Here is a 22251-nt window from a genome sequence, read left to right on the forward strand (position 1 = left end):
AAGAAGAAATAATAATAATAAAAGGAGTGATAGAAATAATAATAATAATAATAATAATAATAATAATAATAATAATATAAATAATAATAATAATAATAATAATAATAATAATAATAATAATATAATAATGATAATAATAAAATAATAATAATAATAACAATGATAAATAATATAATAATTAATAATATAATAATAAGAAGAAGAAGAAGAAGAAGAAGAAGAAGAAGAAGAAGAAGAAGAAGAAGAAGAAGAAGAAGAAGAAGGAGAAGAAAGAATTAGAATAAAAAAGAATGAGAAGTAGAAAAGAAAGAATGGATTGCTTCTGACCTTATGTAATATTATTGAGAATAATGAAATCTTCAAACTTTAACAATACAGGAGACAAGTCCATTTCAGCTTATATCCAAACAATCCGACTTTATTTTTAACGTAAGGCTAACCTCTGTAACCCTGAGTTGTAAGGCATCCCAGCGGTTGTTGAGGTCTGTCATCAGGATCTTGAGGGACCCGTCTGCATCAGTGCGCCCTTCTTTGGCAAGATGGCGGTACTTGCGATTGATGTGTTCCAGCATGGATAGTTGGTCGTGGACCTTTCTTTGAAGATTCTAATGGGGGAAATTCAACGTTTCCAAACATTATTACAGTTTGATCCAAGCATAGTCAAAGTAATTAAATGAAAAAGTAAAAAAACAAAAAAAAAACAATAGTAATAAAGATTAGAGTTGAAAAAAATTAGGAAAACATTTGAAATTTAAATGTTAAAACAGTAAATGACAAAAAAAAAAAAAAAGACATGACAAAAAAAATGAAAATCAGGTACTTTTGGCACAGATTCGTCTAGATTCATAAATAAAGAGGCCCTTTAAAAATTATAAGTGATGGATTTCAATCAAAAGTTTTGTCTCAAATACATTTTATCCATAAAACAAGTTAAATAAGCATGCACTTATAGAGTTAAATCCATTTATTTTTTTAAAAAGGGGGATCGGGAAGGTTTTACCTCATACTTCTTGATCTCAGCCTTAGCGGCTGACAGATTGGAGATGTCTGTCTCGGACTCTCGGACTTCTTTCTCTGCCTGTGTCAACCAATCGGCAAATTTACGACAATCTTCACGGAACAGTTCCCACAGTTGCCAAGTCTCTTCCACCCTGATTGGACAAAGAAAATTTCTATCGAGTTGATTCGACAATTTTTATCAAAATAAATCAACGGTTTAAAAGTCCAAAAAGAATAAATAAATAAAAGGTAACAACAACAACAAAAAGAAAAAAAAACCAAACAAACAAACAAAATCACCCAAAAAAACAAAAAAAAAACAACCACAACTAAATAAAAATAAACAAAATATAACAAAACAAGAATGCAAAGGCTACATAATTCCCGATCAAACGGATTGCATACTACAACCAAGGAGAAAGATAAACGACCAAAGAGATTTTCTAGATCAAAATCAGATTTTAAAATTGACATCATCTGCTAATCTGCCGTACTCTGGAAAAAACACAGATTTAAAAAGTTGGCCAGAAAACTCGTCCTTCAAATATTGATCGATTTAAATGAACCTCATCTTGGCAAATACTCTCAAACCTGGGGCTTTGCCAAAGTCCCGGGTTTGAGAGTTTTTGCCAAGATGAGAGTCATTTAAATCGATCAATATTTGAAGGACGAGTTTTCTGGCCAATTTTTTTAATTTGTGTTTTTTCCAGCATATGGCAGTAATGTGTTTCACTCATAGCTCTGAAAACAACAACAACAACAACAAATAAGAAAAAGAAAAGGAAAAATATTGGAAATTACTCATAACTCGACAGAGGCCACTATAAAAAAGATTCTTTGACGAAATGAATTAATATAGCAGTCGCATACCTGGATCTTCTCTCTGGTGATAAAGAACAGATGTTCTTCCATCTTTTCTCAAGATTTTTCATGGCATGCTGCAGTGCATTGAATTCTATTTCCGTGGGGCAAGCATCTGAATCGTGTAACAACACCTCACACAGGTTCAACACAGCGGACACACCGGCGCTGTGCTGCTCTATGTCCTGTTGGATTTCCTGTGTCAAAAAAGAACCAGATATCTAATGGTCAAATGTTCTAATTAAGATAATATAAAAAAGAATCATTTGTGACCCCTCGCCTCAGAACGGTATAGTATTAAGTCGGGATGATTAAGATGCTGAAAATTGAATTTGTAGCCAGAAATATCAGACTTGGGTGGAGTTTATAAACTTTATTGAGGAGAATGAATATCATATTTCCGGTTGCTAAATACCAACCATTCATAATTTTGTCCAGTTTACCTTCAATTTGACTTTTTAGTATCTGGGTCATCCCAACATAATACCGTTTTGAGACATTGGGTCACATATTGTGTGTGTCATACTGTATACGAGCTAATACGCTTTAAAAACCTTTAATTTGTTCTTTATAGCTTTATTCATAATAACATTTTACTACGTATGGTGATTGTGGTGATTCCCTGTGGTCATTTTGACCAATCAAAACATGGAATTTGTGACACACCTCTCGGACAAGCATGGTTGGTTGTGTATAAACAATAACGTGAATGAAATCTACCCCTCCTTGATTATTGTTATTGTTTTTATATCGCCAAATGGCTGACTAGTTGTGACACGATTTTCTCGATTAAATTATAAACGTTTTGTGTTGTTTCTATTGCTCAAGCAGCAGAATAGTGAATATTCTATCTAGACACATACCATCGATAATAAAACCTGTGTAGTTTGCTATGTTAACCAATCACTGCCATTGTTTACATTATGACGACTGTCTGAGAGGCGTGGTTATCTATGGGTCTATTGACAAGGGATTGGAGGATTAAAAGGGAGTTTGCTCCTCTGTACCTTGAATGACGTGACGTGATCTATTGAGTGAAAATTGCTTCTTTCTTTTCTTTTTTTTTTCAAATGAAAATTTTCCTTTTACTAACTAGACTTTTCATTTATCAAACATATACTAAAAAATAGAAGCCAAGATAAGTCATATTTCTACCTGAGTATGGTGTAACTTTGATTGTATCTCTCTGACGTTGCTCCCCTTGTAGGCGATGGTAGAGGATAACTCTTGCTCCATCTTCCCAAGCCACTGAGACAAATTCTTCATACTGACGTCTAGCTGTTTCACCGCTAAGACTGTTTCTTGCAACTTGCGGTGTCTGAGGGAGAAATTTGTCAAAATTATTGAAGTGTTAGAGTAAAGAATGCCTCTGGAATGACAGACATCATTGACGGAATATAAAAATTAAAAAAAGAGATTTTATATAGCGCAATATCCACGAAACATGCTCAAAGCACTTTACAAGGGGTCCCTGGCGACAACAACATTTAACATGTAGGATGGGACATGACGCCTGTTAGGCGATATTACAATTTTTTTCGGACAGAGACAATGCTGTTAACTGCAGAGGTACTTATTTTACACCTGAGTACAGTGACAGAATGTGAGTGAAGAGCCTTCTCCAAGGACTCAACTATGCGTCGAGCTAGGCTTGACCCAGGACCTTCCGATCCAAAAGCGAGTGTCATACCACTAGACCACATAGCCGCATATAAATCTTGCTTGTAGATGTTCTAACATTGCCTCCTGCAATTTTACTTAGAAAACTCATTCATCTCTTCTGTCAACTGATCTAACTGACTCAGTCAGACTGAGCATAACTATCAATATGCATCTCCAGTTCAACCACTCGACTCAGATGTGACTGAGTGCCTGGCTATAGGCAGAGATGGATATTGTAGGTGTGTTAATACAGAAACGATCGTAACACAGGCGACTGACACTATAAAATGGAAACATGGTTCCATATGGCCTGATGGGGAAAATAAATGCATCAATATGAAGCACACCGAGTATGAGTAACCCATGGCAATGGACTATAAACATCTCATATTTAACTATCTATTTAATTTTAAAGAATTTGACAATAGGATTCAATAGTCTGATGTCACGTCAGCCCAGCAACGAGCAGCTTGGTTCAAAACAAAGAAAATCGGTACTTTTTATTCTTCATGCTGGCTAGAACTTTTTCACACGATGTCATGTGATCAGAATGTATGAAAGTCAAAACATGATCAGATTTATAATGTTTTTCTCCCCTGGATACACTTTTATGCTCATCTGAGAAATATTTCAAAAGGACGTCCGCCATTGTTCCGATAGTTTAGAACCAGTTACTAAGTTACTATGCGTCATTACGAGGGAAGTGACGTCATGACTGTTGAACCTCATTGACACCACAGGACGTACCTAAAATCCATGACAGCCTCCAGATGAGCCCACTTGTCCTCAAGTCTTAACAATTTCTGTTCCATGTCAGATGCCCGGATCTCACTGCTGACCGCCATCAAGATGCGGCCGTGGTCAAAGATGTCGTTCTTCTCCACCTCCTTCTCCAGCATTTCATCCTTGTATTCCTGAGCATTTCCATTTGAACAAATAATTAATATTGAATAATCTCAGAGAAATGAACTTATCAGGATATTGATTAAGCAGAGACTTTTAATAGTTTGACAATTATAATTGAACCAAAATTGTCCACATAAACAATAATATTATTATTAATAATAATAATAATAATAATAATAATAATAATAATAATAATAATAATAATAATAATAATAATAATAATAATAATAATAATAATAATAATAATAATAATTATAATATTTATAACAATAATAATAATAATAATAATAATAATAATAATAATAATAATAATAATAATAATAATAATAATAATAATAATAATAATATATAATAATAATAATAATAATAATAATAATAATAATAATAATAATAATAATAATAATGATAATGATAATAATAATAATAATAATAATAATAATAATAATAATAATAATAATAATAATAATAATAATAATAATAATAATAATAATAATAATTGTCGTCGTCATCAACATCATCATCATCATCCTCATCATCACCTATTTTCTTTCCTTGGATCAAGACATTGAATTGAATCTTGAATCACGGCGAAGCACGATTCCTTACCGTTTCAATTTTGGCAAGTAGGTCTTCAACGTGCAAGTCCTTGGTGGACGTGACCTTGGATTCCATGTTGCTGATCCATGACATCAGAGATTTGATTCGATCTCCTAGATTGTTCCATCTGAAATAAAAGGTATTAACGGCCAATGAAATCTTCAACAATTCAGGACTCGGTGTGTCGAGTAATGAGAAAAAATCGAAAAAGTTTGTATGAAATATTGCCAGAAAAATCAGAAAAAAAAATACGAAAAAAAATTATTATAATAATAATAAAAATAACAACAACATATCAATATTCCGAAATCGATTATTATCCATCACTAATAAAGCGGAACTAGATTTCTAAAAATAGAACATCCACTACTAGAGCTGCCTAGATGGAATTTCAAACATTCGTACTTTCCAAGGGAAAAAAAGAAAAAGCCACTATAAATAGCTTAAGAAAAAAATAATTTGCTCTCAGCATGGTCCTAAAATGCTCCAAAGTCCTGAATACTGGTTCTAAGAAGCTAAACTTTACTTCTCAACGAGATTTATTGAGTCAAAGAGACATGTGCAGCTCTGTAGCTGGTGCCAAAAATTCGTATTTCTACTAATTTTTTGTCTTACTAGGCAGGTCACTACCCTACCTGTACATTGCCTCTGTAAGTCTCTGCTCTCGTAATAGTGTCTGGTGCTGCAGTTCCTCCCACTGTTTGTTCAACAGGCGAATCCTCTGGTGTAGCAGATTGAGGTCATCAGACTGGACAATTCTGCTCAGCTGCTTCTCTTTGGCCAGCAGCCTCTGGCGACGGTCTTCAGAATTGACGAATGAACTTGCAATATCCTGAAAAACGAGTTTAAAACAGAAATTGTCTTCTCTAAAAGCTGCCATAATAATAAATAAGTAAATAATACTAATCTTTTAAGGTACAAAATAATATACATGGTATTTCACAAAGAATATGGCAAGGTTATCAGCCAATATTAAAAAAAAATAAAACCAACAAAAATATATTTTTTTAAACCAATAGAGAACACTACCTTGTACAAAGCGTCTTACACATGCCTTCAAATGTCACATCATGTTTTACACATGCCTTCAAATGCCACATCATGTTTTACACATGCCTTCAAATGTCACATCATGTTATACACATGCTTTCAAATGTCAAATAATGTTTTACACATGCCTTCAAACTTCAATCATGTTTAACATATGCTCAACCCCACATGCATTAGAACTGACAAAGCACATAATAACCCTGCCACATTCTTTTTTGAAACACCCTGTACACACCTAAATCTCCACAATCATAACCGTTGAAAAAAAAAACAACAACATATGCTAAAATTGGATGTATTCGCCAGAATTTTGTAGTTTTAAAAAGTCTGGTAAGATTTGACCAAAACAACTATAGTAAATTAAATAGAATTGAAATTGCTTTTATTTACTTTCTCTACTGATTTTCATTGTCTTGGCCAAGTCATGAGAGTACAATCTCTACTGATTTTCATTGTCTTGGCCAAGTCATGAGAGTACAATCTCTACTGATTTTCATTGTCTTGGCCAAGTCATGAGAGTACAATCTCTACTGATTTTCATTGTCTTGGCCAAGTCATGAGAGTACAATCTCTACTGATTTTCATTGTCTTGGCCAAGTCATGAGAGTACAATCTCTACTGATTTTCATTGTCTTGGCCAAGTCATGAGAGTACAATCTCTACTGATTTTCATTGTCTTGGTCAAGTCATGAGAGTACAATCTATACTGATTATCATTGTCTTGGCCAAGTCATGAGAGTACAATCTCTACTGCTTTTCATTGTCTTGGCCAAGTCATGAGAGTACAATACCCACCTTGCATCGGTTGAGGTCAGCCTGTAGATCATCATAGGATGTTGGGATTTCTGCGTGTAGGACTTGCCGGACATCTTTGAGCCAGTTGAGGATTTCCTCGATGTCATCCTCACATTCCAGCCACTGTCTGTCCATTCCTTCCAGTCTGGATCGGTGACCATCCAGATGACCAAAGACGTCAAACCAAGATTTCTGGAGGTCGTCGAGTGTGGCCTGGAATTTTGACGGTATTTTTGAAGACGTATGTCATGACAGTAATTATGTGGAAGAATAAAAATAAGTAAAACAAAATGAAACAAAATGAAACAAAACAACAGCAAACAAAATATAATTATTTTAAAAAGTCAATTTTTAAAAATCAAACAAACAAAAAACAAAACAAATCAAAACAACAACACTCCACACTGAACACACTAAAAAGATTGCTAATTTTTAAATGCGTTGGTCACTTGTCTGTCAGAATGTTATTTTCATATATTGATAAAATAAAAAAATAAAAAAGAAACAAAAACCCAAAATAAAAAATAGAAAAAACCCCAAAAACAATGAATTAAAAAAAATTACGCCCTTCCGTCACAACATCATAAGATATCGTCGCCTAGGCATACCACAAAGGAATATAGATAATTCATCAAACAAGATGTCTGATGTCAACAGGAATCACCCATGAAAAAGACAATGAAAAAACAAATTTTGCTAATACGCAACTTCACTCAAAAATCCTGTAAGAAACACCTCGATATAATAAAATTTTAATCACTTACCTGGATTTCTCTGGCAGATTTAGAGTCAGCTCTCTGCAGCAAACTGTTTCCTAAATCATGAATTTTCTTGAAGCTTGCCTCTTGAAGTTTGAATTCTCTCTCAGTGGTCTTAAGGAGACAAGAATGATGATTTCATTAAAGACGAATCTGGCATGCATTTCAATAAGGTACCATCTACAAATTTAATATGTATCACAATATTTGAAAAGACTTCTATTATGCTTTTGTAAAAAAAAAGATATCTGTGAGGCATAAACATCGGATTAGAATAGTAAAAAATACAATAAATAATTAATTCGATAAAACAAGACGTGATCAGCATTCTTGACAGTCGGATGTGAACTGACAGTCGCCTGCTTCTTCATTGGTAACTCAATTAGGAATTGGCGGTATGAGGTAGAGTTCTATAATTACAAATTGCACTGAAAATCAATAACCCGTGGATGAAATCAAATAAAACTTATCTACCCTTAGGGTATAATGTGGGCGAATGACTAAGGTACTGATTGCACTGCCATTTGGGGAATCCATGCTAGAGCCATTCTTCTGACTCTTTTTGAAATATAAACTTAGTCACTATTGTTCACTTTGTGGCGCTGCATTACGGCTTATGCTTGGGTTAACCTGATCTTTTCTCAGGATAGACCCTTAAGAAAAATTGGCCCCGAGGAAGAACAAAGGGAATTGTCTTTATTCATTTTATTGTACTTATATTATGATTTGGCTCCAAGCCAAACAACTGACCTTGACCCTATCTACTACTGACCTTGACCCTATCTACTAGAGTACGGACAGTCTGCAAGGAAGTAGAATCCACTTCAAATCCTTTCATGGCCCTTTCTTTGTCCTTCAGCCATTGAAGAAGCTGTCTTGACATCGAATTGAACTGTTGCCATTGGCTAATCAGGGACTCAATCATAGCTTTACGCTGGTGGGCACGTCGACACACACTGTGCCATTGCTCCGCTAGCAGTTGCAGTTTTTGCTGGAATTCCTCTCTATCTTCCACTTCTCCTGCCTTCATCATCTTCTGACCATCACTGATAATGGCGTGGAGAATCTGTTGCCTACTGTACATCTCACTCTCAAATTGCTGGATAGTGGAAAGAAAATAAATCAAACAAATTGAACGTTTTAAAAATAAAACAAACTTTACTGGCAAGCTTTATAACTTAGAAATTACTTGATCTTCGTCAAATTTGATTCCAATCCCCCTCCTCCTCCATTAAAAAAAAAACATCTCCAAAAAAAAAAACCAAACTAACAAAACATAAACAAAAATACAACAACAACGAAGAAACAAACAAAAAAAAAGACCCCCAAAAAATACCCCCATAAACAAACAAAACTACCCCCCCACACACACACACACAAACACAAAATAACTTGACACAATAAAAAATATAGCAAAGGACGAACAAAATAAGGGTTATAATCTGCTTTACACGTATAAAGCCCGACAACTGTTGCCTTTTATTATAAAAAAATAAATAAAATGAGAATTCAGGATATAATGAGTTAGCTTTCTAGTAAGAAATTACACACCAGTTCCAGGCAGTAAATCATTACAAATATTGCTTACCTCACACTTCCTGAGCTGGTCTCTGAGAGCCGGCAGGTTGGTTTGTATTTCCGATGCCAAGACTTGTTCTGTCTGTGCAAGGAAGGTCATCCAAGCCTCACACTTGGCCGTGAAGTCTTGCTGGATCAACAGGATGCCCTGCAGGGTTCGAAACCTCTCACTAGTGTTCTCGTAAAGGTCTTGCCATTTGTGGTTCAGTCCTTCAAGTCGTGATGCATCCGCCGAGTTCAAAGCAAGGCGATACCTGGAAAGAAAGGAGACATCATGAGCTATGAAATATTACATAATTGTGTCTCAAAACAGTATTATGTCAGGATGACCCAGATGCTAAAAAGTCAAATTAAAGGTAAACTGGACAAAATTATGAATTATTGGTATTCAACAACCTGAAATATGATATTCAACCTCTTCAATAAAGTTTATAAAATCAACCCAAGTCTGATATTTCTGGCTAAAATTCAATTTTCAGCATCTTAGTCACCCCGACTTAATACCGTTCTGAGGCGAGGGTCACAATTTTTCCATCATTCTTATCTTGTTATTTTGCCTGGATAAAACATCGGCCACGTGGAATGCTTATGATGGTGATTTGTAAATATATCTTTTAGATACGAAAAGATTAAGAAAATTTCATGAGGAGATTAGAGAATTATCCGAATTTATAATACGTTACAAGAACAAATGAAAGGACATATGGGATGTCTAACTCAAAAAAGAATAATTTTTTGCACAGATGATTTCAGAGTCTTCAAGCAGTGAGGTCCTTTAAAAATCCTAGTGACTGGGAGGAATGTTGTCGTGTTTATATATAAACACACACACACACACACACACACACACACACACATATATATATATATATATATATATATATATATATATATATATATAAGAGAGAGAGAGAGAGAGAGAGAGAGAGAGAGAGAGAGAGAGAGAGAGAGAGAGAGAGAGAGAGAGAGAGAGCGACAATGGTGATGTTAGTGCAAATGAATGGTGGCAATTAAAAAAATAAATACAGCACACCCCTAAGTATAAGATTATTCAAAAATTAGAGCATCAAAACAAATAAAGAGGCTAAAATGGATTGCATACCAAATGAAATGAATCTACCCTAAGTTATTGCATACCAAATGAAATGAACCTACCCTAAGTTATTGCATACCAAATGAAATGAACCTACCCTAAGTAATTGCATACCAAATGAAATGAACCTACCCTAAGTTATTGCATACCAAATGAAATGAACCTACCCTAAGTTATTGCATACCAAATGAAATGAACCTACCCTAAGTCATTGCATACCAAATGAAATGAACCTACCCTAAGTTATTGCATACCAAATGAAATGAACCTACCCTAAGTCATTGCATACCAAATGAAATGAACCTACCCTAAGTTATTGCATACCAAATGAAATGAACCTACCCTAAGTTATTGCATACCAAATGAAATGAACCTACCCTAAGTTATTGCATACCAAATGAAATGAACCTACCCTAAGTTATTGACATGATCGAGTTTGACCATATTGCCCATGAACTGTGAGAGCAGACGCTTCAGCTGGTCCAGACGAACTTGAATGTCAATCGTTTCAGCTGCCTTTGTGGGATCCTCTTGTGAGAGGACTGATTCAGCATGATTCAAGAAGGCCTTAACAACCTAGAGAAAGTAATCCATTGTGATATTATAATCAAATGTTTTTAAAAATAGCATTGTTTTTTATTCAGTTTGCCAGTAACACCAAGCTTGTATTAAAGAAAGAAAACACGAAAAAAGATACAAGTAAAAGATTAAATAAAAGTACAAAAACAAAGTCAAACAATCAAATCATTCCCACAACAAAGTAAATCACTGCTTTACAAACCATCTATACAAAATTTTAAAAATATCTATATTTCAATAGTCCCTGTAATATTTCTGTGACAAATGATACACTTGGCTCTGGCACGTGTATAACAAAAAGGTAAGATTTTTTTTTCCTTTTTAAAACTCATTACGCATGTTTGACAAATGTCTTTGATTTTTTAAAAGTTATATCTTCCAAGCTTGTTGAATGCATTCTTCATGCCATGATACCCAAGCCGACAGTAACTCCTTGTAATCATCAGTACAATAGAAATATTTTTCATTGGAAAAGGCAAATTATGCCATTCCAGGACTTTGGAGTATTCCGATGATCACTCAATGACGATGCCACCCTTTGAGTAGAGGAAATATATTTGCAAACCTTTATAGGACAACGACTGCTTCCACAACTATAGTAAGTTTTACAGAACTATTAAAATGGCAAGCAATAAATCATGGGTAACAGTTTTGCGCATGCTCTGACCTCAAAAGCATCATTAAACTGTCCAAGTTGGGACATGTCATCGCTGAGTGTGGCCATGTGCTGCGACAAAATCTGCCTGAGTGCAAGGAGTCGCTGTTCTAAGGCAGACTGTCGTGACGTCAGAATGACGATAGTTGACGGGTTCATGTTCTTGGTCAGCTCATCACTCAGACGATACAACTCTGACACTTCCCCTTGAATGTCATCCAGCTGTTTCTGGAGCTCCTGGGAACGAATGGAAAATAAAATGAGTTGTAGAACAAGGTACCATTTTGAATTCTTTCAAAACTGAGATAAATAACAATATGAAATTGAATGTGAGTTTCAATTTAATTACAAATACAGATCAAATGAACGTTTCAGGTTTCCCCTTTATCAACAAAACAGGATGAATGAAACATCACAGATGAATAAGATAATGTGGTAGTGGCCTTGTTAAGATGAATAAACAAAACATTGATGGGCAGGAAATAGTATGCTGCTTTGTAAAGAAGCACGAATTAAAATAGAACAATAGATATTTATAAAACGTACGCAATTAATTAAGTGATAAGAGGGGAGGCGGTTTTTTTAAAAACTGGGGTGCCATCAACACTTTTTTCACCATTAACTTTTTGCCTGTGCAATTAACTACCGCTATAATTTATTGAGACATGGGGCAGAAGATTTAGAAAATTTCAGGAGCATTGTGGCACAATTAATCATTGTATTGCAGGCAAATATATGCCAGAGGCGGTTTGTAAGGATAAAGAAGATGGAAGAGAAAAAGGTGTGAATGTGAGCAATTATTGATATTACATGAAAGGGGAAATTACTCAATTAAACATTTGGACTCTGCTTTAAAAATCCAGCAAACAATTTTTACAAAAGAAATATATCATTTTCAGTACAAGATAATTATTTCATAGATGGAAAATCAAATTATATTTGGCTTAACTTGACAATAACACACAAGGGTGAGATAGATAACTTTTTACCTTGCTCTTCCTAAGAGATTCTTGCCTCTGCATGGGGTCATCACGCATGGTAATGAGGTCCGAGCACAGTTGCTCCTTGGCATCCAACCAGTCACGTATCTTGTTGTAGCGGGACTCGTAGTCGCGCCAGTTGGTCAGGCAATTCTCAAACTGGGCGCATCTCGTCGACAGATCAGCCTGGAGTCTTCTCCACTTCGTCTGGACGTTATCTACAGTCTTTTTTATCTCTGCCTGGACTGGAGCTTCACACATTTGTTTGAGTTTGTTGGCGAGAGTTGTAAAGGATTCTAAACGGCTGTTGTGCTTATCCAAGTCTGCTTTATGACCCTTTATAGAAGAATAAACAAAAAGAAAAGCATTTAAACTCTATGTAAACTAATCTTTTAAATTATGAAAAATGTTTCTGCAATAGCACAGCCATGTTTAATGACGCACAGACTTCAAATCTTGAGAGGTTTTGTCGAACAATGAATCATGCAACAATGGGGTTGAGAAATAAACGTACCTCGATCTTCAAATATTTACTTTTTTTTTCAAATTGAGTGATTCGTAAACCATTGTTTCCTCACGATCTCATTACGAAAAACAATCAATCACAGGATAACAGGCTGTTAAAACAAACAAAAAATTAATGTTTAATTGGTACAAGAAAATTATTGAGAAGTATAAAATGATTTGAATTATTCCCTTCCCACTAACATGGAAAAGACATTTGAGAACATCCTCAATTGTCATGACTGGCATACCTTGAGTCTTGCCACTTGTGATGTAAGTGTGGATATATCTCCTCCCACCAAAGTGTATTGGTTCAGGCAATATTCAGTCTGCGTCATCACCTGGTTCAGGCTGACCAGGTCACTGTGATATTTGGCCCATTGGCCAAGGATGTCTGGTTAAATAGATGATACAGAGATGTAAAGAAAATAATTAAAAACTGGTGCTGGATAGCCTCTATGTTATAATAATATTAAAAAACTGGTGCTGGATAGCCTCTATGTTATAATAATATTAAAAAACTGGTGCTGGAAAGCCTCTATGTTATAATAATATTAAAAAACTGGTGCTGGAAAGCCTCTATGTTATAATAAAATTAAAAAACTGGTGCTGGATAGCCTCTATGTTATAATAATATTAAAAAACTGGTGCTGGAAAGCCTCTATGTTATAATAATATTTTAAAAACTGGTGCTGGAAAGCCTCTATGTTATAATAATATTAAAAAACTGGTGCTGGATAGCCTCTATGTTATAATAATATTAAAAAACTGGTGCTGGATAGCCTCTATGTTATAATAATATTAAAAAACTAGTGCTGGATAGCCTCTATGTTATAATAATATTAAAAAACTGGTGCTGGATAGCCTCTATGTTATAATAATATTAAAAAACTAGTGCTGGATAGCCTCTATGTTATAATAATATTAAAAAACTGGTGCTGGAAAGCAAAAAACAACAATCGAGTACTTACCAAACATCTATTTTATTTTATTTTAAATTGATGACTAGCAAATCCCTCAAAAACCATATTATTGTCATATAACCCATTAATAAAATTCTAAATAACTGAAGCTGCAATTATGTTTTGTAATACTATGTCTAAAATCATAGATAAAATATTACACTTTTGATTTTTAAAAAACAAAAAAAACAAAAAAACAAAACGATGCTGAAATGTTGCCACTCCGTGTCAGAGTTTGTGACAAGTTGATGGTCATTATCATTTGATTTGTGTTACGACTAAACGTTTTCTAACTAAAATGTTATAAACTATTGCATTGTTGAAGTACAATAAGAGCAAAGTGTGAAGTAATGATTGTTGCAATTTAATCAAACCACCACGGCAAAACAAATCAAACCACTACGACAAAACAAAAAACAAATCAAACCACTACGACAAAACAAAAAACAAATCAAACCACAAAACAAATCAAACCACTACGACAAAACAAATCAAACCATGACGACAAAACAAATCAAACCACCACGACAAAACAAATCAAACCACTACGACAAAACAAATCAAACCACTACGACAAAACAAATCAAACCACGACGACAAAACAAATCAAACCACTACGACAAAACAAATCAAACCACTACGACAATACAAATCAAACCACTACGACAAAACAAATCAAACCACTACGACAAAACAAATCAAACCACTACGACAAAACAAATCAAACCACGACGACAAAACAAATCAAACCACGACGACAAAACAAATCAAACCACGACGACAAAACAAATCAAACCACTACGACAAAACAGATCAAACCACTACGACAAAACAAATCAAACTACTACGACAAAACAAATCAAACCACTACGACAAAACAAATCAAACCACTACGACAAAACAAATCAAACCACTACAACAAAACAAATCAAACCACTACGACAAAACGTCAAGGACAAACATAATGCTGGAATGTTGAGGTCACCAGTGTCTCCAAATCATTTGTGACCCCTCACCTCAAAACGGTATTAACTCGGGATGACTAAGATGCTGAAAATTGAATTTGTAGCCAGAAATATCAGACTAGGGTTGAGTTTATAAACTTTATTGAAAAGAATGAATATCATATTCCAGGTTGCTGAATACCAATCATTCAAATTTGTGTCCAGTTAACCTTTAATTTGACTTTTTAGCATCTGGGTCATCCCGACATAATACCGTTTTGAGACGTTGGGTCACATTTAAGCAACAACTTACCAGTGAGGAGATTCTCAAGCTGCCTAGTCTGTTCCTCAAGACGCTTCCAGTTCTGTTCCAGAGATGCCAGGGAGTCCCTGACTGACTGTTGACATCCAGGAGATTCCTTGCTCAACAAAATGAGGTCAGAGCCCAGGGCATTGACCTTATCTAAATCTGACTGTTTGTTCTGAAGTTGTTGCTGGAGGGACTGCAAAAAAAAAAAAAGGAAGAAAGAATAAAGTTTTTGTAGATTCGTAATCTTGCTCGTTGCTAAATTCAGAAAATATTGTTTTAATGAAAAAAAAAAAAGAAGAAAAAAAAAGAGAAAATGAGAAAACAAAGTAAAAAAAAAAACCCCCAAAAAACCCCCCAAACAAAACATGCATTTATCTATAGGGCTAATTATGTTTCTATTTTCGTTCAAATTAAAAAAAAACAAAACAACAACAACAACAAATTTAAATTTTTAAAAAACAACTCTGACATCTCAAAAAACAAAAATATAATCAAAAGAAAAAACAAAACATTTTAATGAAGTCTGATTGTCAGGCACTGTCGTACTGCCGACCAAGGACTTCAATCTTGCCACAAAGTTTTGAACTTAAGACTTCATTGGAAACGATTGGACCCTTTTTGGGGAAGCGGGGAATTCTTGAATCTTTAAATACAATATTTTAAAAATATTTTTTCACTTAAAATTGATAATTTATATTGTAAAGTGCCCAGAGCTTGTGTTTTACACGAGAATGAGTGCTATATAAATGTGTATTATTATTATTATTATTATATTATTATTATTATTATTATTTATTATTATTATTATTATTATTATTATTATTATTATTATTATTATTATGTAAAGGTCCCCCCCCCCAAAAAAAAAAAATTTAAAAAAATAATAAATAAATAATAAAAAAGTATTATGCTTTAGTAATGTACAGATGAGTAGTTAATTTTATTGTCTACAATTTCTAAAATAATTAAAAACATAAATAGCTACAGCAAACCTTGCAATCTCTGATCGTCTGCTTGACTCCAACTTCCTGGCCAATCAGCTTGTAGCGTTTAATATTGTCCTCTTGTTCTCGTATCCATGTCTGGAGTCTGTTGTGGGCGTTCTCGTATTCCTCCCATTTCCCTTGTACAGACTATAAAGGAATAGACGATCATTGAATATCTTTGTTCATAAAATTCAGGCAAAATGGCGGACTATTAATTATAATACAGTTTTTCTTTAAAAACCCAAAACATTGCATGTTCGCCATGAATGCTTAAAACACTCTCTTGCAAGCATACATCATCACCCCACAAAAAAACAAACAAATAAACAAAAAACAAAACAAAACAGAACAAAGCCCCTATTTATTAAAAGAACAAACTGAAAAATTGTATATGAAGCCAAAATGTGACCCAACGTCTCAAAACTATTACTATTATGTCGGGATGAACCAGATGCAAAAAAGTCAAATTAAAGGTAAAATGGACAAAATTATGAATGACTGGTATTCAGCAATCTGATATATGTTATGTAATGTTCTCAATAAAGTTTATAAACTCAACCCAAGTCTAACATTTCTGGCTACAAATTCAATTTTCAGCATCTTAATCATCCCGACTTAATACGGTTTTGAGACGAGGGGTCACAAATGATCTTAAATAAACAATCTAAGCTGTTCGAAATTGAAGAAATGAAGCTTATTATTTTCAATTCGATTTTCGATTTTTCTACAATTTGAGATTTTCCACCCATGAGATAAATTGAAATATACATTTTATTTTAAACATCAAATGGCACAAGAATTTCCCAAGAGTTGTATGAATTTGAAGTTTAAATATGATAAAATAATAGACGGAATGAGAAATTTTAGGGGAAATAATCCTCAATATCTCAAAATGGGGAAAACGGATTTGGCAGTTTTGGAAATCCACTCTTCAATTAACCAGTAGATTTTTGACCAATCAAAACATGGAATTTGTGACACACCTTCGCACGTGCTCGGACAAACATAGTTGGTTGTTTATAAACAATAACGTGAACGAATTCGACCTCCATCTGATCGTTGTTATTGTTTTTATATTGACAAATGGGTGACTAGTTATCACACGATTTTCTCGATCATATTATAAACCTTTAAGGTTAAACATAGTTTTCTGTGTTGATTCTACTGATCAAGAGGTAGAACAGTGGGTATTTTACTTAACACATATCATCGATAGTAAAACCTGTGTAGTTTGCTGTGTCTACCAATCACTGCCATTGTTTACATTATGACGATTGTCCGAGAGGCGTGGTTATCTACCGGTTAATTGAAATTTTCCTAAATTAGCTAAAAATTTCACCCCGACAACGTACCGTTTTGGGTCTATGGGTCACATCTATAAATTAAATAATCCAGCGCGACTCACAGGTTTGTTATTTTTTTGGGTTTTTTTTTTTTGTTTTTGTTTTTTGTTTTTAATCTTTTTATTTCTTCTTGTTTTTTTATTTACAATCGAGAAATAGATAAGGCTTCTTTCTAGTGCTGGGATTACCCGCCCAAATCATTACCCGGGTAATACCCGGGTAGTGGTCTGATTACCCCGGTACCCGCCCAGCCCTACTTCTTTCTTTGACTCCATCAGCTCCACTGTCACTCATAGATAAGGCTTCTTTCTAGTGCTGGGATTACCCGCCCAAATCATTACCCGGGTAATACCCGGGTAGTGGTCTGAGTACCCGGGTACCCGCCCAGCCCTACTTCTTTCTATGACTCCATCAGCTCCACTCACCTCCAGCGAATCCAGTCTTCCATTCACAGCGCTAGTCACTTCTTTCCACTGCTTATTCAGCTCGCCTAGCTTCTCGGCAAACTCTAGTTTCTCGTGTTCTTGTTCTCCTGGACTCGGCGCCAGAACCGACTGGTTCACAAAATCCAGTGTCATTTGTTTGCTAGCAAGCTCTACTTTGTAGCCCTGTGGAACAGAATATTACACCGACCATCATAATGGAACCCGTACAATGAGAACAGAATTCTAGGCTTCATTGATAGAAAATACATGGAATCAGTTTGTATCATATCCCAGAACTCAAGTACTACCTATAGATAATAATTCTAATTACTTGTTTATCGCCAAATCAGTTTTCTTCATAAGCAACAAAAACAAAAACAAAATAATGATAATAACAATAATAATAATGATAATGTAATAATATAATAGATATAATATAATAATAATAATATAATAATAATAATAATAATAATAATAATAATAAGAAGAAGAAGAAGAAGAAGAAGAAGAAGAAGAGAAGAGAAGAGAAGAAGAAGAGAAGAGAAGAAGGAAGAAGAGAAGAAGAGAAGAGAGGAGGAGGAGGAGGAGGAGGAGGAGGAGGAGGAGGAGGAGGAGGAGGAGGAGGAGGAGGAGAGAGAGAAGAAGAAGAAGATGAAGAATTATGTTAATAATAATAATAATAATAATAATAATAATAATAATAATAATAATAATAATAATAATAATAATAATAATAATAATAATAATAAACAAACAAAAACAACAACAACAAAAAAAAAACATAAATAAATAAATGAATAAAATAAAATAAAATAAAACTCCCTACCTTGTATTTCTTGACCATGACCTCCAGGTCTGCCACTCCAATAATCTTCTTGTTCGCGTCGTCCTTCAGGGAAGATTTGATCTCCTGAATCCAGGCGATGAGCTCGTTCAAGGCTTGTCGAGAAGGCATCAGTTCCATCTGGGTCTGGTGGAGGAACTCTTCTGTTTCGCTAATGCCCTTCTCAAGCTGTGCCCATTCGTCTTCAAAAGCCCTCAGGCGATCGGAGAGTCCTCTAGTGTCGTAGTTCTTGTTTTGGAGCAGGTCGTTGCCAACCTTGATGACTTTGTTCTTCAAAGGTGCCTGGTTTTCAACTTCTTTACGGAACTCCTGGAGGCGGATGAAAAAAAAATGTAATAATAATAATAATAATAATAATAATAATAATAATAATAATAATAATAATAATAATAATAATAATAATAATAATAATAATAATAATAATAATAATAATAATAAAAATAATAGAGCTTTTATATAGCGCAATATCCACTAAATGTGCTCAAAGCGCTTTACAAGGGGTCCCTGGTCAACAGCAACATTTAACATTTAGGACGGGACATGACGCCTGTTAGGCGATGTTATCATTTTTTCGGACAGAGATAACGCTGTTAACGGCCAGGTTCTCATTTTACACCTGAGTACGGTGAGAGAATGTGAGTAAAGAGCCTTCTCCAAGGTCTCAACTATGCGCCGAGCGAGGCTCGAACCCAGGACCTTCCGATCAGAAAGCGAGTGTCTTACCACAAGACCACATAGCCGCGCTTGTGGTACTTTGTGGTCGACCAGGGTTTTGAGCCCTACAACAAGCGGCGTAAATGCGAGTCCTATGTAAAAGGCTCTTTATACACACATTTTCTCAAAGCACTCATGTGTAAAATGAGTACCTGGCCGGTAACAAGTAACGACAGAAAGAGGAAAAAGTGTAATACCCCCTTAAGAATGCCATGTCTCTTCTACATGTTTAGTGTTGTTGTTGGCTTGGGACCTTGTGTAAAACGTTTTGAGAGCATTTAATGGATTCTGCGCTATATAAAAGCTTTTGTTTATTTTTTTTCTGCTTAAAGCTCTCATAAAGAGATAATTACATTTAAAAAAAACAAAGAAAACAGAATACAATAACAAAACAAACAAATAACCCCCACCCACATATAATAAAACACAACAGAGCACACACACACACACACACACACACATATATATATACACACACACACATACGACTGTTGAAGCGTATTGGCTTCAACAGTCATGACGTCACTTCCCTCGTAATGACGCATAGTAACTTAGTAACTGGCTCTAAACTATCGGAACAATGGCGGACGCCCTGTTGAAACATTTCTCCGACGAGCATAAACGTGTATCCACATGAGAAAAACATTATAAATATGATCATGTTTTGACTTTTATACATTCTGACCACATGACATATGAAAAGTTCTAGCCAGCATGAAGAATAAAAAATACTGATTTTCTTTGTTAAGAACCACGCTGCTCGCCGTTGCTGGGCGACATGACATCAGACTATTGAATCCAATAGTCTTCAACAGTCGTAACGCCACTTCCTTCCTTATGACGCATGGTAACTTAGTAACACTGGCTCTAAACTATCGGAACAATGGCGGACGCCGTATGAAATATTTCTCCGGCGAGCATAAAAGCGTATCAAGAGGGAAAAAAAACCCCATAAATGTTATCATGTTTTGACTTTTACACATTCTGATTACAAGGCATATGAAAAGTTCTAGCCAGCATGAAGAATAAAAAGTACCAAGATGGCCGCAGTTGCTGGGTGACGTGACATCAGACTATTGAATCCAATTCCAAGTGATAAGTTTGCTACTTGAATGGGCATGATCTATATGAACTTTTCATGAGCTCGAGGTCACTGGTTACATTGCAAAATGTGCTCAAAATGACCCACATTGTGAAAAGTGTTCACAGCTTTTGAAATATCTAACATCACGATTGGTCATTTGATTCAGTTTGACACATGTGTATGTTTATAACATTTGTAAACAAAGAAGCGTGTTTACATTTGATAAGAATTATCCAATCGTTGGAGAGCAACAAATCATGTGATTGAGGACCTGGTTGGACGAAAACCTGAATATAGATAGTATGCGCTTGGCTAAGAAGTTCACAACATTGCAATCCGGAATTATAACTGGCCAACACACAAGGCTGTGTGAAACCATGATCTTTTTAGTCTGGTTAATACAGTTTAGTGAGATTTGCTAATAAACGCGGATGGCAAAAAACAATAACAAAGACCTGAGTGACGTCATCTTCGAACTATCTATAGATGGCTCCCATAGAGTGAATGCATTTATCTACCAAAATCAGTCCCTTGACTGGTGGACCCAGAATAATCACAATGACCTTCAATCGCAATGACCTTCAATCACAATGACCTTCCTTCAGGTATCTCCGTGTTGTGGCTTGCTGTTTTAAAATCGTGTGATTTTGTGAGTTCTGTTCACTTGTTGAAAATAAACAACGTTCGAGCCCCCCCCCCCCCCCCACCTTCCCCCCACTTCCAAACAGTGTTTACAATAAGTGTGCTGCCCTCTGTATTAGACAAAACTAAGAGACGGAATGTGTGTCAGAATGCCTTAGCGCCCCGACCGTCTGGTAGTATGGGCTTGGCTAAGAAGCTCACAACATAGCCATCCGGAAGTATAACGGACCAACACACAAAACTATGTGTAACCTTGAACGTTTATAGTCTGGTTAATACAGTTTAGTGAGAATTACTTATATACGCTGATGGCAAAAGGCAATAGCAAAGACCTGAGTGACGTCAACTTCATAGATAGAATGAGCTTGGCCAAGGAGTTCACAACATTGCCATCCGGAAGTATAACGGACCAACACACAAACTCTGTGTAACCATGAACTTTTATAGTCAGGTTAATACAGTTTAGTGAGAACAACTCACAAACGCGGATGGCAAAAACAATAACAAAGGCCTGAGTGACGTCATCTGCATACTATCTATACTATCTATAGATCCATTTGTCAAATTCACAGCTTGTGACAAGTATGATTATTATTATGAGCTTTTAACTTGAGTTGATAACATAGCTATTTTGAACACGCGTCTACCAGCAGAAGGTGAAGCCCCTTCTGATCATGAACACGTCTCACAACATTTATAATACCCGTCAAGCAGTGAGTTGATTATAGATAGAATGAAGATGACGTCAATTAAGTCTTTGTAATTCTTTTTGCCTCCAAGTTTATGAGTAATTCTCACTAAACTGTATGAACCCGACTATAAAAGTTCATGGTTACACATAGTTTTGTGTGTTGGTCCGTTATACTTCCGGATGGCAATGTTATGAGCTTCTTCGCCAAGCGCATACTATCTATAAGGCATGGCATTATTGTACAATGGGGTAATGCATTTCTTCATATCACTGTGTCAAAACATTGTGA

The 22251-nt window shown here is 35.1% G+C and overlaps 1 protein-coding gene across 4 annotated transcripts in view; it reads right to left on the bottom strand.

The window, feature by feature from the left end:
- The window catches only part of LOC144970464 (muscle-specific protein 300 kDa-like), a 503594-nt gene that overhangs the window by 26443 nt on the left and 454900 nt on the right, over positions 1-22251 (bottom strand). For all 4 annotated transcript variants that reach the window (XM_078910148.1, XM_078910139.1, XM_078910156.1 and 1 more), the window contains 19 exons: positions 18814-19140; positions 17988-18170; positions 16226-16366; positions 15237-15426; positions 13269-13411; positions 12523-12849; positions 11546-11770; positions 10712-10875; positions 9217-9460; positions 8401-8727; positions 7635-7742; positions 6871-7083; positions 5661-5857; positions 5035-5152; positions 4270-4436; positions 3016-3178; positions 1870-2057; positions 1001-1151; positions 441-605 (listed from right to left, as the gene is read on the bottom strand). In XM_078910148.1, the coding sequence (XP_078766274.1) occupies positions 441-605; positions 1001-1151; positions 1870-2057; positions 3016-3178; positions 4270-4436; positions 5035-5152; positions 5661-5857; positions 6871-7083; positions 7635-7742; positions 8401-8727; positions 9217-9460; positions 10712-10875; positions 11546-11770; positions 12523-12849; positions 13269-13411; positions 15237-15426; positions 16226-16366; positions 17988-18170; positions 18814-19140 (3741 nt within the window). The remainder of the gene's footprint in view (positions 1-440; positions 606-1000; positions 1152-1869; positions 2058-3015; positions 3179-4269; positions 4437-5034; positions 5153-5660; positions 5858-6870; positions 7084-7634; positions 7743-8400; positions 8728-9216; positions 9461-10711; positions 10876-11545; positions 11771-12522; positions 12850-13268; positions 13412-15236; positions 15427-16225; positions 16367-17987; positions 18171-18813; positions 19141-22251) is intronic.

This window comes from Berghia stephanieae, chromosome 1 (genome assembly GCF_034508935.2).
Source record: "Berghia stephanieae isolate SIO BIC M18660-M18661 chromosome 1, UCSD_Bste_1.3, whole genome shotgun sequence".
Taxonomy (NCBI): Eukaryota; Metazoa; Mollusca; class Gastropoda; order Nudibranchia; family Aeolidiidae; genus Berghia; species Berghia stephanieae.